Raw genomic sequence first — 16,809 nt, forward strand, 5'->3', positions numbered from 1 at the left:
AAATTCATTCAGGTAATGTCTTCTGACATGGCCTGTAGGAGCAGTTATAAAGGTGGTTTGTTCAAATAATGAAATGACACAAAATATGTCATTTTGATTGAAGGGCGTTTATGATATGGATGTTTATTGTAAAACACACGTACACAAATATTGAAACCGAAAATACGAGTACATTACCTGAAAACCTTAAAAACAAAAGCATGTCTCTGTAAGGCATGAAATGAGCTGAATGTTAATTGTCAGCTATTCCCTAATGACTAGTCTGGTTCACCAGAGCGAGGCTAGTACTGAGAGGGAGAGCATGTGAATTCAGCGCTCCGTCACCCTCTCAGGCCGAGACTCAATGACTTTGAAATTCTAATGGGTATTATTTGCAAAGGGCACAATCATTTGCATGACACCACTCCAAAAGACAAGGTGATTTTCAGCTAAGCTGTAATCCTCCTGTGCCGTGCGCCACAGAGGTTCGCCAACTTCAGATCAGTGTCAACACACAGCAGACCGGTCTCACTTCATTCTTACCAAAGCAAATCCAAATGATTATTTAATTGTTCATTAATTGCGCAGTTGTAGTTTTGCTTGTTTCTAATTTTGGTTCACGACATGGATTGTAACAAGGTGACTGTCATGCTTTTTAAAGATGCAATTAGAGCACAATTGCAATTTTTTGTGGTTTGAACATGTGATGTGGCTTGATGAGGTTTAGGGAGGACTGGAGCCACATCGTTCTTATGCCACACACTTTTCCTTAATTAGTGTAAATCACAGAAACATATGCGGAAAAGGTTTTTACATTTTTTCAGGATAGGTCATATATATATATATATATATAGTATATATATATATATATATATATATATATATATATATATATAAATATATATATTAGTGCTGTCAAATAATTAATCGCGATTAAACACACCAAAAATAAAAGTATATATTTTCAAAATATATACATCTATACTTATTTTATTTCATTATGTATATATAAATACACACACATTAAGTATATAAAAATAAAAAAATTACAACATTAAAATTATATACATATAAAATAAATATATTTCATATATAAACGATATTTTTCTGAAATATATACATGCATGTGTGTATTTATATATATACATAAAAAATATACACAGTATGTATGACTGCATATATTATGTAAACAAAAACGTTTATTTTGGATGTGATTAATCCAAACAGCACTAATGTATATTATAATGTATGTATATATATATTATATATATATATATATATATATATATATATATATATATATATATATATATATTATTATTATTATTATTATTAATGATGTGCTAATCAATAATATCCAAGACTCTACTTGAGCAGAGCCGACCAATTGTTTACCATGTATTTAGACCACTATGTTACTTATTCAGCCTCATCTGTAACTATTTACAGATGTCTGGGTGGACGTGAATAACGGCAGGGCCAGCAGGATGCCTCGGGTGGTTTGGCCTTGTGTTAGACAGACCAGCAGAGAGGTCATTTGCTCCGCTCAGCTTGGTTCAGCCTGACTATCATCACTGCAATCTGAGTATCATGAGTGCACATTCTTATGGAGAGACAAGATCATATCAAACAATGTACCCTCTCATATTGCTTTCATCACATTGTGAGTGAGAATGAGAGACAGAGAAGGACAAAAGCCCAGACAACAAGATAGAAATTGTGTGTGTTTGCACAGCAAATGGTCACTGCAAGAAGAAACAGAAGTGAGTCCTGACAATGTCAATTTTTTTTTTTTTACCCATTCTAGAGAGTTCCCTTAACAGTTGTTCCAATACCTATTTCAAAGCCCAGAGAGAGCAGAAGTACATAGATAGTGTGCATATTCTGGTGACTTCTGAGATGTGCTGGATTTTAAAACTGGGGCTCGTATTCGGATGAATACTTTACACAGAACACTTCTATTATATGTGCCACATATTACCAGTTTATTATTTTAACTGGAACAGGATGCTTGCTCTTAATCAAACAGCTACTTTTTCCCAGGTATAGGTTAACGTTACTCAAACCTTAAAGCAGAGAAAGTGTTTTTTATTTCTATATTTACTTCTATATATAATGGATAAAAAAAATAAAAAAAAAACTTTCTCCCTATATATGTCTGTTTTTCATTATATTATATATTTTTTTATTATACTGTATATATGTGGTAAGTATATCAGTTATATAATTTATATACAGTTTTACATATATAGTTTATAACAAAATGGATTCTAAATTTCAATGACATATATATATATATATAATTTATTTATGTTTCAATTTATATATATATATATAATTTATTTATGTTTCAATTTATGTTTTTCCACACCCTCTCAGAAAAAAAGGTACAAAATCTGTCAGTGGGTTAGTACCCTTTCTAAAGGTACACCTTTGTACCTTGTTTACCCCTAAAGGGTTCGTGTTGGTACTTTAAAGGTACATTTCAGTACCTAAAGTGTACATATTTGTACCTAAATGGTATTTAGTACTTTTTGAAAAGGTACTGCCCCAGTGACAGCTTTTGTACCTGTTTTCTGAGACCATTTAATGTTTGTCGAGTTAAAAAAAAAAAAAAAAAAAAATTAACTGCCTATTTTCCATGCTCAGATGTTTGCCAAAATTTGTACTATCATTTTAAGACTTGTAAACTTGCATGTCTATGCAGGCCTGAAATTTTTGTAGTGTTACATACATCAATCTGTTTTATTTCAAAAGATGAAATTCCAAGAGGAAAAATCATTTTTTTTATATATATGATCCCTTTTAAACCCTTAAATGTTCATCATTTAAGCACTGAAGTGAACTGAAATCTCGCATTTTGCTAAACTGTCCATTAAAATGACTTTATAGTCATTAAATGCATACTTTTGATAAAAGCATTTATAAGTGGCCCGTAAAGTTGGTTCACCTCACGATCCAGCCAAGATGCTGAGAGATCTCCATAGTAATGCAAACCCTTACCATGTGATGTGGTTAAATGGAGCAAACTAATGCCTTATGGCACAAAAAAGCTCCATTTCACCTATGAGTTGCATAGCAAAGTACTCACCCTACTGAACCTCTTGTTCCCCCCAAAATTTTCTTCACCATTATATTTCAGAACTGTGAAGTTGTTAATTTCAGTGCATTTAAAATCTCCTAATGAAATAATTGCTTAGTATTTTGTGCACTTGTAGATTTCAAAATGATTTAAAATAACTCTATCACCCTCAATATACACTTAGGGAAGTGAAGGAGCAATGAGTCGGCACTTACAATCAGAAATTGAAGCGAGAGAGAAAGCGTGCACAGACCTTTGGGAGCACAATTTTTACACCGTACATCCAGCATTGTACTTGAAACATAAAAACAATCAGGTTGTTCCGTCTGTCTGTGTCGACAGTGTATGCAACACCCAACCTCACATACAATGATTCCATAACGGTGTGTGTGTGTTTGGGACAAAAATCAATACATCCTTACCGTTCAGGTAGCAGCAATGTTCTGTCTTGGCTGTAGACTAACTCCCTGACAGTAATGTTATTTGGAGGTAATCCAGTGTTATATATTATAGTTTTTTTTTTCCTCTATAGACCTTTGATGCCAAATCAATCCCTCTCTCTAAAGTAAATTAATAATGAATGCCCTCTCTTGTTCATATCATGAGGTAGCCAGAGGGGGCTGCGGAAAGATTTATTTTCAGTACCACACTTGGTCTGATACCCGATATATTTTTGTCCTCCACAAGTACAGTGGGATATGCTTGATGCACTGCTAGCTGAAATGGAGTTGGATCCGTGACTCCAATGCAGCATGAATGAATAACCAAAGTAATTCTAAACTAACTAAAAAAAATCTAGTGACATCTTGATGACACTGCAGGAAAAATTAACTCCTCGTAGTCTGTACTACAATGAGAACAGTCGAACATCCCAAAATGATGATGCAAAAAACATTGCGCATTTTCCCAAAGCGCATGCATTTCAGTGTCTGTGGCTCAGGGCTGTGCTTATTTATTCCACATGCTTAATTTTCCCCGCCCTTGGATGCTTTTCATTGCACTGAAAGGGTAGACACTTTATTTGGATTAAATTGGTTTGCTGTCTGCTCTTCTCTGATAAGGGAATATAAAGTGGAGTTATTTATTAATTTATGTATTTGTTGCATTGTGCTGATTCAGTGTGGTGCTATGAACATGCAGCTCAGACATGCTCTAGTGGCCGGAGATGCTGCGCAACAGGTTTCCAGCAGAAGGTTTTGACTGCTCAAGGTTAAGACTGATTGAATTGGATTCAGCCTCAGTGTCTTTCCAAGAGGCTGTTATAATAATGCACAGTATTTTATGGTGATGCTGTAAATAATAATTTAATGCCATAACTGAACCAACAATGTGCAGTCACCACTGTGCACATTTACTTAAAGGGATAGATCACCCAAAATTAAAGGAATATTTTACCCAAAAAATTGCATTTGCTAAAAATGTACTCATCCTCAGTTCATCCAAGATGTAGATGCATTTGTTTCTGTATTTTAACAGATTTGGAGAAACTTAGCATTACATCACTTGCTCACCAAAGGATCCTCTGCAGTGAATGGGTGCCGTCAGAGTCCAAACAGCTAATAAAAACATCACAATAATCCACAAGACACTGGTCCATCAATTAACGTCTTGTGAAGTGAAAAGCTATGTACCTATAAGAAACCAATCCATCATTAAGGTGTTTTAATTTTAAACAGCCGCTTTTGATGACCCATAATCTATAATAAAGCAAACAACATTAATAAACTACTTCCCCTGATCTCCACACACATCAAAAACCACCAACATAATTCAAAAGAAATGACTTCAACAGTTTTTTTTTGCTTGTAAACAGTGCTTGATCTGTGCAGATTTCTCTCCTGATTCAGACCAGACGACTTTCATTGGATGGAACAATATTATGGATAGGACTTGTATTTTAGTCTGAAGTAACAGTTTATATTAGTTAATATTAACAACAATTTTTTTTTTTTTCATCTTTGGGTGAACAGTACCTCCAAATATACAGTGTTGCACGTGTGCAGTCATCTGTGCATACATGCAAGCACACCAGCCGTGTGCAGCGAAAGGCTATTTGAACAGCAGCACTCTTTATTTTGTGTATTATTTACCATATCATCCATGTCTACATGACGAATGTGCGAGAGCTTTGCTCTTTGATCCCATAAACTGTGTTTCATCAAGGGTTTCGTTCAATTACAGGTGCAACAGCTGCTTTTGCTTTGCATTTTATTTTTTTCTGTTATTCCAGTCAACTTTGAATGCCCTTGAGTGTACTTTGTTTCATAGCCTTGTGCTTTACACACCAGGTGATACATCTCTTTCTGCTATTATGGTTGGCTCTGACTTGCTTCTAATATATTCACCTTGGGAGACATTTATTGAAGCATGGCTTTTTAATTTTTGATGCCACAGATCCCCAAATATGATTATTCTTTAAAAAAATTTAATAAATAAAGGCAGCTAAATGTGTTCCATTATAAAGACCAATTTGTGGACATAAAAAAAAAAATGTAAGGAATAAATTTGCACTTCTTCCGAAATGGTGTTTGTGTGCTTGTATATAATGATAAAACGGTAATGATAATTATCGTGATATAATTTTCCTTGATAAAACGATAACAAGAGTTTGATAAATTATAGAAATAATGTTTATGCGCCAGGACGAAACAGAACAAAACAGCGCTATTTGTTTGAACCGTGCCACACGTACCATTTATCCACTCAGCTCAAAGTTCAAATGTGGGATCCAGTGTGAAGTGCCTGAATTCAGCAAATAACACAACTGACTTGGTGATTTAAACTTGTTTAAAGCTAGATGAAACAGTGCTGACAAATAGGAGAAACACTACACAACAATACAGTCAGAAGGCTTTTCGATCTACAAATCAACATCATTTCGTTTGTGCATTTATACTAAATGTATTTAAACTACTGATTTTCATACAAATACCTAGAAATCATAGGTACATAGGTACATTTTACCATGGTACTGAGGTGCTATATGTGTGGTATTAATTGTGGATATTATGATATAAATGCATGTCACTGTGGAAGACCAGTGGTTAATTTTAATAAAACTCAGAATAATAGTCAGAATAATTCAATTTCACCATAAAAATTAGGTTGTTACAATTTTTTTTACAGATGTTACAGTCTGTGATAATGAACATAAATTTGCATCTGCATCCTAACTCAAGCCATTATTTCTGACATCTCAAGCTAATATCATGTTATTAATATTGCAGCCTGCACTACAAACTGTGCTAAAGATATGCGTCATCAAAGTCAGGCAACACAAACCTGTTTCATGGTTTGAAACAACATCACTCATTAGAACATGCAGAGACTATGAAATAAATGTATTAATTAATTCTATTAAGATATTTATTTTGTTAGGGAAAAATGACTGGAAAAGTGTAAAGAATTTGATATATATATATATCGCACACTTTTGTTGCATGTTCTTGATTGCTGTTCACTCACTTAGCACACACATAATTTGGATTAAAACAAAATCATAAATATAAAACACAAATTATAGGGGCATTCACTATAAATAACATTTATTTTAAATGCCAAGGATACATGACTTTATTTAAAGTGAAAATGAAACTAGCAGCCTGTACATGTCTCTCTGGTTCAGCACCAGTACAAATGTGTGCCCTCGTTGCGCATGTTTTGCTTCACGTTTCAGATTATAAAAAAAATGTGATTTATATTTCAGAAAATTTGATCATCACTGTTACAAAATTTATAACATTCACTGCATTGTTACAAGAAAATGTGTTATTAAATTGAAGATGAAATGAACAAAAAAATGAACAGTGAAAGTAACACAGGCTTGTACAAATGAGCATAATTAAGTGTGAAAATAAGGATTTGCTAAATGAACTAAGCCAACTAACAATATTCATATTCTTTTGGTTTCTGTACCCAGTATTTTTTTTAAATTACAAATATATATTAGGGCTGCACGATATCGGAAAAAACTCACATTGCGATATTTAGTTTTTCTGCAATATATTGCTATATGAAAAAAACAAAAATATATATATATATATATATATAAGTATAAATTAAATCTAATAAATCTGTGTTAAAGCTGCAAAATTTTCTCACACATCCATTTTCATTCTCAATTGTTTACCTTCACCTAAGCCATAAGCAGAGACATGCATTTTGACATAATTTCACACGTATGTGTCATTAATAGACGCGGAAGTGAACAGAATTCAGAGTTCACGTGCATCTGCATGGCTCTTACCATGTCTACACTTGACGCGGGCTGTGCGGTGCGACGCAACAAAATACTATGAATCCATTATAGTCAGTGATGCTGTCTACACTGGATGTGGCGCAGTTCTATTTCTATTTCATTCTATTTATGACGCACTCACACACACTTCAGATGATTTGCAAAGGCCTAAGTCACATCCAGTGTAGACAGACTTTACCAGTAAGGCACGGTGTCTGTCTGTGAGCAAAGAAAATGATCAGTAGGCTAAAAAAAATAACAGCCAGTATATTAAACATCACACATCCTGGGATGTGACTATCGTGGATGCGCACATCGCGTTATCGATGCTGAAACGATATATCGTGCAGCCCTAATATATATATATATATATATATATATATATATATATATATATATATATATATATATATATATATATGTATATATATATATGTACTACAGAAATTACACATTATACTTCTTGAAAGCGAAGTGCAAGAAGACAGATCGGAGAGGGCGACTTTAATATTTCTGTGTAGGATGCCCTGCAGTGTATTATGAACCCGTCCACTGGGAAAAGGCTTGATCTTTCGACTGATCTCCAGCGTTCTCATTTAGTCTATTATAAGACGAGGTGGAGGCCAATGCCACAGTTTCCACTCTCATGAAAACGAACGCCTTTGCTTGTACCCAGTACTTCTGCCCACCTGCCGAGGGTGAAAAAAGACACAAAGAAGCACATTTACCTCATCTGTCCCTGGTGTTTTGGATGTTGCCCTCCAGAAGCTAAAGTAGTTCAGCGCTGTGCCTCTCACAGAATTGACTAAAAAGAGCTTGTAAGCATAATGACCATAATGGACTTTAATGAGCATTGAACACCAATTATTATTTAAATGTATGCTAAAGATTGGGCTGTGATGCTATCAGAGATAAAACAAAGATTGCATGAAAATTGTCCCTGAGTTTTATTGAATGGTTAATCAGGCGAGTAATCAATTAAGTGCATGATTGCTTTTGATTTTAATAGCCCTACAGTATATGAAGAGTGCCTATTTTGGCCTCTGCTGCTAAGTGTTAGGCATACAGTAGCTGTAATTAGACACAGCATGTCCTCATTTAAGGAAGGTCTGTAAGTAATTAGTATCTAATTCCATTGTATCCATAATAAGGAGAGATGGCATTGTCTTTAAGTGGAAATCACTAAAAGGCAGTTTCCCCTAGACAATTTAGCTTTAAGTATTATCCAGGGGTCACTAAATTTAATAAACCCAATCTTCAGGAGGTTTTGGGGGTTTGATCGATGTCTTACCCTGTTGTTCTTCCTTGCTTAATATCTAGTGAATACATTTGTGCTCGCTTCCGAAACAGATGCAGTCTTCCGACGTACAGTACCGGGGGAACTATTTGAATGAATGTTAATGAATATTTGAATCTATCTTAATTGATGGATCCTGGTGCTTTGGTCACGAAGGGATATGCCGGTAATAATTCATGAGGGAATGTTTGTTCATAGTGCACATGCTAATACTAAAGGTTGAGTATTCTCTTTGGCTCTCTCTCTTGTCTTGTAGTTGCTCACAAGGGGACTTTGTGACACACACAGCGTGGCTGAACAGATCAAGTATACTGTATGCCGGAGAGGATAAGTGGTCCGTGGACCCCCGGGTGAGTTTGGTTACTCTGAACCAGGATGAGTTCACCATCAAAATTGAGGATGTGGACTTGACGGACGAGGGCCAATACATCTGTGCGGTGCAGACTAGCAGTAGGCCCCGAACCACATCCGTGCACATCATCGTTCAAGGTGAGTTTGAAGTTTTCAGATGTGTCACGGTGTAGAGTGCTAAGAGGGCAAAAGCTTTCATATGCTGTTGATTTATTTTTTAAAAGAGTACTTCATCCAAAAATGGAAATATTGCCATCATTTTCTTATTCTCCTGTCATTACATATGGCTTTCTATCTTCTTTTTGAATGAAAAAAAAAAATATTGCAGAATATCAAGAGTGCTGTTTTCTATAATGGGGATTGGAGCTGTGACACTCAAAAATGGCAGACCATAAAAGTGAAGCAAAAGTAGTCCACAACTTCTGTGCTGTATTCCTAGTCTTTTGAAGTCATACAAGATTAAATAACATTTGAAAACATAGACAAACTGGCATTTAAAATTGTCAAATTTGATGCAGTACATCCTGCTTATAATTGAACTGAACTTTAAGATGACCATTTAACCATTTAGATAACAACATTTAAATTTTGGTCTTTAATTCACATAAAGCTATCTTAATACTTAATAAAAGTAATGCAATATCACACATGTAAGGTCCACCCGATTGGCCCAAGGAAGGTATCCAACGGTGGATGAAGGTTTCTACATTTTAGTCTGTTACTAACCTGAGAGCAGATTTGCGGTGTTATAGACTTAACATAATTAATAAGTCAGTAATCTCAGAGTAAGTCAGAATACATTCAAATGTAACAATGTATTATCAGTCAGGTAAAGGTGTATTATGTAGGGCTGCAACAACTAATCCATAAAATCGATTATTATCGATAATGGAAATCATTCTCATTATCGATTAGTCGGGTCTGCCCACAGTGCACATCCAACTTCAGCTGGTCGCATCAAATTACAGCACTGAATAATGCATTACTATGGTCAAAAATGCATCTAAAAATAGTGGAGGAAACAGAATGAGCTCCTGCAGGAAAAGTACATGATCCAGGCTGCCCAAAACATAAAAAAATATATATTTTAAGCTTCAAGCTGATGCATTAGAGTAATGGCTTGCCCTGTCAGTCGCTTTGATAGATATGTGTGTGTATCCTCAGCACAAAAAACTTTCAGTTAACGGTCATATCCTTATCTGTAAATGTCACAAATTCACACGAGCCTTTCCATTTTTGTATAAAGGCCCATTCTGACAGTCTGCATTAAGTTGAAATCTTTACCGAAAGAGTGCCGGCGTGGCAGGCACGCATGTTAAACAGACGGAACACAGTAGAGAGGGAGACACTATTCAGCGCAAAAACATTCACTGTGCTGAAATATCTGTTGTTGAACATTAAATTTATATTTAAAAGTCAACATGCGATGCAAGTCATTTATGAGAGTACTAGAAACTGAAGGGACAGCAGCATGTCATTTTCTGAATATAAATGTCAGACACTTTTACAGGATAAAGAAATGACAGTAAGAGGAGATCAAAGTGCACGCATTGCGTGTTCCTGCAGAACTTTACTGTGATTTTATTCATCTTAATTATCTTTATTATTTTAATTTTTGATCTAGAGATTTAAACTATATTGCCTACAGTGATTAACAAATTTATTAAAACAAATTAATGGAAGGTTTTTAACAAATTTTGTAAGGTTTGTGCCACTGCTACTCTTAACTAACAGTATTGGTAATTGGTGAATAAATACTATTTAGTTGTTTCAGTTTGTTATTTGCCCAATAAATGAAAATAAGTCAAGTCTGCTTTATTGTCAATTCTTCCACATGTACAGTACATACATAACATTTTAAGATTTTTTTTTTTTTGACAGATTCCTAAATTATTTGTGTTTTCTCTATTATGACAGGTGGTCTAATAAATTATTAAGCACTGTATGTTTCCATAGCATTCAGGTGGCACATTTGTTTGAAGGACTTGTGGAATAGTGTGTTTTCGTCAATAAAATTAAAATAAAGAAAATTGTTTTTTTTTTTTTTTTAACACGATTAATCAAATAAATAAATAAATAATCGGACAACTTATCGATGACCAAAATAATCGTTAGTTGCAGCCCTAGTATTATGCCAATTACATAAGTCAATTCAGAATATCAGATCAATTCAAATTAATACAAAACATCAGATTCTCAAAGATAAATCTAAGAGTAAGAAAGATATACCTGACTTTAGAAAGATACATAGTGTTGAGCGTAGAGACACACACCACGCTACGGGCTTCTGGCTACAGAATGGCCCTGAGACCTTTGCCATCTTTTCTTAAATACCCAGATAATTCAGTGGGCTTACCAAATGGTGGTGTCTGCAGTTATAATTCGTTTTTGGTCCCCTATTCAGGGATCACAAATGGGCAATCAGAATTTGTGATTGAATGGGTTCTTGATACCTGTAGAAGAGGGCACTTATTTACATACAGGAGGTAGGATGAATGAAGGACCTGGGGGAGGGCACACAATATTCCTTATTTTCTGGAACTTCTTGGAAGTTTGTACTATGTCTGAGAGAATGAGACCATTTTACCAGGTGCACTGAGACACTTCAAATGATACCAAACATGTATATTACCTTTTTGTACACACTTAACATTGCATAGATTTAGAGTGAGTTTTAAGTAAGGGAGAAGGATGGGGAACAGAGAGTGATAGGGAGAGTGTATTGGTGAGGTGTGAACTGCTCACACTGAAGTCTCTTTCAAACCAAGCAGCTTTCTGTTGGTTATTTATGTCTATGTTTGTACAGCATTTTTAGAGAGGCCATTTTTCAGTATCAGTTAGAAACACCTTGAACTCCAGTTACGATATTGGGTATTTTAATGAAGTGGATAATTATGTAATTAATGCTGATTGTGTAAAACCTCGGGGTGCATTTTTTGCTCCTGATTTGTGGGTCCAGTGTTAATATGATTGATGGCAGTGTCATTCCTGTGCATTGATGCAGTAAGTCATAACAGTGCAGACCGGAGGTACTTTACACTGACTAGAGATTTAGAGCACATCATGTCACCACTGCAGAATTCCAGCTTTTATTGCAAAACTCGTTCAGTAATATTGTGGGAATTTGGGATAATCTTTTTTGGCAGTGAATTTTTAATTCCAGCACTAATTCTACATTGAAAGACTAATGACTGCAGAAAGTAACTGTGGAAAAAGTTTTTGTTGCATTGGTATGAACATTAACGGTGGCCATGATTTTTTTCAGAAGGGGTCCTTAGCTGGGTAACTTTCTCCTAGTATAATAGCACACAATATGGTATAATATGATCAGTTTATCATTTTCCTCAGATTTTAGAGAATGTTTTTCCTGGGACAATAAAAAAAATGCACTTGGCAGACTCATAGTTATAGTGGATTATAACCAACATGATCAAAATAATTTGTTAAAGTAAATGTTCAGTCATACTACATGACAGAAAGAGCCTTTGACTGTGTACCCGTTAGGCTTTGTTAACAAATTTTCCCCTCTATGCTATGTATTATGTTGTAATTCTCTAATATTTTTCCATAACTTTTTTGACACAAAGATAGTTTTAATACGAAACCAAACCAAATCAAAACAAAACTAAACAAACAAACAAACAAGGTTGCCACAACTAAGCACCACAATGGAAATTGGTTAGAGAAGTTAATAAGAACTACTACCTATCCCTCTAACTAAATGCTTATTTTCTGAATCCATATACAGTATTAACACAGGTGAATCAGGGTTTTTTTTTTTTTGTATTTTTTTAAAACCTCAGGTCATCTTCACTGTTTTGCACTTCTTGCTGGTAGTTGTTCTTGCAGGAAGCATAGATCATACTTTATACACTACATTGAACACTTCCAAATAAATGTATAACTCTTAAGGCCCGTTCACACCAAGGATGATAACTATAAAGATAACGATAAAGATATATTTCTAAAAATAGTTTTCAGTATTAAAGAACAGCAGCATCCACACCACAACTATAACGATAAAGACAAAGAAAACGATATCGTTGGAATCACTTTCAAAATGATTTTTTTCCAGCTGAAGAACGATAAAAAATTGACAGCCAATCAGATTCCATCCTGCTGTAACGCGCTCGAGTATTTAAAGCGCCAGACGAGCATGCGCTTAGAATAAACAGAAGATCTTGTTCGCTGGTGTGGACGCTAATATCGTTATCTTTATAGTTATCTTTATAGTTATCGTTCTTGGTGTGAACGGGCCTTAAGAATATACTGTAACAAATTTCATTATTGATGAAAATTTACATTGAGGAAATGCATTAATTCAATTCCAGAACAGAATTTGCATTTGGCAACATATTTTTTACATTTACGGCAAAATGGTTTTAAACAAATGTGAATGCAATCATCTACTTAACTTATGCATTTTGCATATTGCTGGTTATAGGTTTCTTATTCTAATTCCAAAAATGCAATGTGTTGTAGTTTTTGTCCTGAAAGGCAAGAAAGTGAAGAAATAGTACCACAGACCAATGAGAAGAAAATAACTCTGAATGGGTTCAGGGAGGTCTATTTATTAACTTTTGGCTAATGGTTCAGACCTGGATCTGTGTTAGTTTATATGCTGCGGTTGAATTTTTGTTTGTTGCAATTAGCCTCACTGACACATGTTTCTGAGAGAGTCTTTGATCCATAAAAGAAGAACCCCACGTTGAGTTAGATGAGTTCATACTTGCGTCAGTGGAGAAGGCTGCTCAAGACATCATCAATTAAACCCAACGTGAGATCAAAGAATAGGCAGACTTTGGGGAAGAGCTGTACGAAATATCTCTCTCACATCTCTGAAAATTTGATTTGTGGTGTTTGCTGAGCCAAGCATCACTGTTGCTCAGTGAATATAGGATTTGTACACCTTCATTACTGTTACCTCATCCTACACTAGTTTCTGTTTCAGACATGAATTATAGCTCATATCATTTGGGTTTTGGGGGAAAGATTATTTATTATTAAGGCAAATTGGTGTAAGAGCGCAATTCCAAAAAATGGGTGTGGAAATTTCTGCGGGTGATTTACTGACAATGCGCAAATTAAAGAACACAGATGCAGCCAGATCATTTCCATAATGACCAACACAATCTACCAAAACCAAAAAATCATCAAATTTAATACATTAATTATTAGTAATTTGATGAGCGCAAACATTTTTAAATAAAATTACGAAATCAAACGTTAGTAAAACACGTTGCGTGATTCATTGTAATACCCTGTCACAATCTTCAGATGGTGTGCCCAGGATGGCCACCAGAGGACACTGTGCTTGGGTAACCACATATCTTGTGCCGTGTTTTTTGGTGCCATGTGCTTTCTCCTGTCGATTGTCTGAACCCACCCATCTTGTTACCTCATTATTGTTTCAGTTATTCCACCTGTGTCTCCCTCATTACCTGCCCTACTTAGTCTACCTGTGTTTGCTGTCCTGTGCTGTTTTGTTATTTGTTGTATGTGGTTGGATGTGTCTGTGTGCTCCTTGTTCTGGCCTTCCAGCTGGTTTTTCTCCTTGGGGTAGCTTTTGTTAGTTTTGTTTATTTTTGTTATTAATAAAGAGCCTATTCACTGCATTTTTGAGTCCTCGCCTCATCTCTCCACCTTGACTATGACAGAACGAAACCACCATTAAAGGATTCAGCAGAATTCAGAATTCAGTATTTTTTCCGGCTCCGATTGAGCAGGAGACCTTCTCCAAGAACCTACCCTTGGCCAGAGGACTGCTACTATGCCACCAGAACTGTCACCCTTTTGGGGTATATGCTCAAGCCCTCCTTGATGAGAACGAGGGACTAAGCTTTAGTGAGTGCACCCTCATACACGCCTTTCTTGCTGGACTGGATGACCCTGTTGATTTTGAGGAGCTGGGGGATTCAGAAGCCTGGACTAATTGGGAGGTGGTCGATTACTGTTGCCAGATAATGGAGATGCAACTGCTGCAGGAGGAGTGGGTTCTTCTCCCTGTTCTTCCCACCTCCCAGCCTGTGCCCATTCCTGCTGGTTTGCCTCGTTCTCAAAAAAGGAGGAGGAGAGCTCCTACTCCATTGCTACGGCTGGTGGTCTCCGTTGGTCCTGGAGGACCTGACTCTGGTGGTCTCTAGTCTGGTGGTCCTGAGGACCCAAATGTGGTGGTCCTGAGTCCGGTGGGCCTGGAGGACCCGACTCTGGTGGTCTGTAGTCTGGTGGTCCTGGAGGGCCCGACTCCGGTGTTCCCAAGTCCGGTAGTCCTGGAGCACAAACCAAATTTCAATGTTTTATTGCAAATTTGTTAATAGTTCTAAAAAATAGGATTTGCTTGGGGTGTAGATTTGCAATATGATCTTTCATATTTAAAATGAAGCCAGATTTGTCAATTAATACTAGATTTAATTTGTTCCAATACAACTGGATAATGCATACTTATATCACCCCTGACAACAATTTCCTCAATTATCTCAAAACCAATTCCAGTGACCCCTGAAATATGTATTTTGGGCTTACTTCTTGTAAGTTTATTATTATCAGGTTATCACACTAAAATGATTGCAATTTGTCCAGTTCTTGCAAGATGTTTAGTAGCATTTTACTGAAAGAACATAAGTCCATCCATTGATGATTGGTTGAAAGATCTGGTTTGGATTGGAAAGAATAACCTACAGTGTAAAGGGCAAACTAAAGGAATACCATAAAATTTGGAATCTGATCATACTGGAAAATAACTTAATATTGACACAGGCGATGTTAAAACCTCTCACTCCACTGATTGATATGTGTAAATGTTGCGCCTTTGTTTTTGATAACACCCTGGCAAAACATCTTGACATCATTATGCTGTGTATTACATGGATAAGCACTACTGAAATTTCTTTAGAAATCTATAAATCTACTTTTTGTGTTTCAATTTCAAACTATCAATGCAATATTACGTCAAGCACTTCCAGTTAGCATCAAGACATTGTTTTGCTTTTGCATTCCCTATAGCACAATTGGTCAGTTCAAGCCAGAGCATTTAGCAGATCCAAGTCAACTGCCCTGTTGCCGTGGCAACGTAGTTCCGGAAAATACTGCCTTGATTGAGAGCATGAAGAGATGTTTCAGAATCTGAGGTCAGATTGTGTACAATTCCTGTACATAATGCATCGACAGAAATACAAGCATAACCCAACAGTTACCAAACAACATAGAGAGCGTTGGACAGAATCATGGTACGCCTGATTGGGGTACATGGCTATAACCTTGGCTGGTGGCAGACAGAAAGAGAAAGGGGGAAAAAAAGTGTGAAAGCCCTCAGCTGCTCCCTGTCTTTACAGTGTAAACTGCACATTTGAATAGAGATCCAATTTGATGCTCCGCATGCAGAGTCACAGCCGCACACTTCAAATTTATCATGAGAAATGACTTGGTAATAGCCTGAATAAGCAGGTATTATGTAAACACTGGGAGTGGTTTCGTGAACACCTGCTTGTGACAAACAGCGTCAAACTCAAGCGCCATCACGAATACAAATAAAGGATAGGGTTCGTCTGTCTCAGTGCCCGTGTTTATCACTAGAGGGCAAATATTTACAGCCACACTACTCTCTGATGATCTTGACTATGAGCTGGCTTGTTAAAAGAGACATTATCAACTAGAGATTAGCTCATTCAGGGTTGAGTAAATGAAGTTCTGCATTACTTTATATCTGCATTATTTTATATCTGAATGAAGTTGAATCTTTAAAAAAAAGGGACATCAGATGTCCAGCTCATAATGAACTGGCTGCATGTTTTCTTTTCAGTTTTTCTGAGTTGGCAGACAAGCCAGAAACCTAGCTAAATGCAAAAAATCAAAATAAAATAAAAA

General features: G+C 35.9%; 1 protein-coding gene across 2 annotated transcripts in view; it reads left to right on the forward strand.

The window, feature by feature from the left end:
* Nucleotides 1-16,809, forward strand: part of LOC109071267 (neurotrimin-like) — a 259,248-nt gene that overhangs the window by 205,087 nt on the left and 37,352 nt on the right. For both annotated transcript variants that reach the window (XM_042765237.1, XM_042765236.1), the window contains one exon: nt 8,852-9,084. In XM_042765237.1, the coding sequence (XP_042621171.1) occupies nt 8,852-9,084 (233 nt within the window). The remainder of the gene's footprint in view (nt 1-8,851; nt 9,085-16,809) is intronic.

Source organism: Cyprinus carpio, chromosome A10 (assembly GCF_018340385.1).
Source record: "Cyprinus carpio isolate SPL01 chromosome A10, ASM1834038v1, whole genome shotgun sequence".
NCBI classification, from domain to species: Eukaryota; Metazoa; Chordata; class Actinopteri; order Cypriniformes; family Cyprinidae; genus Cyprinus; species Cyprinus carpio.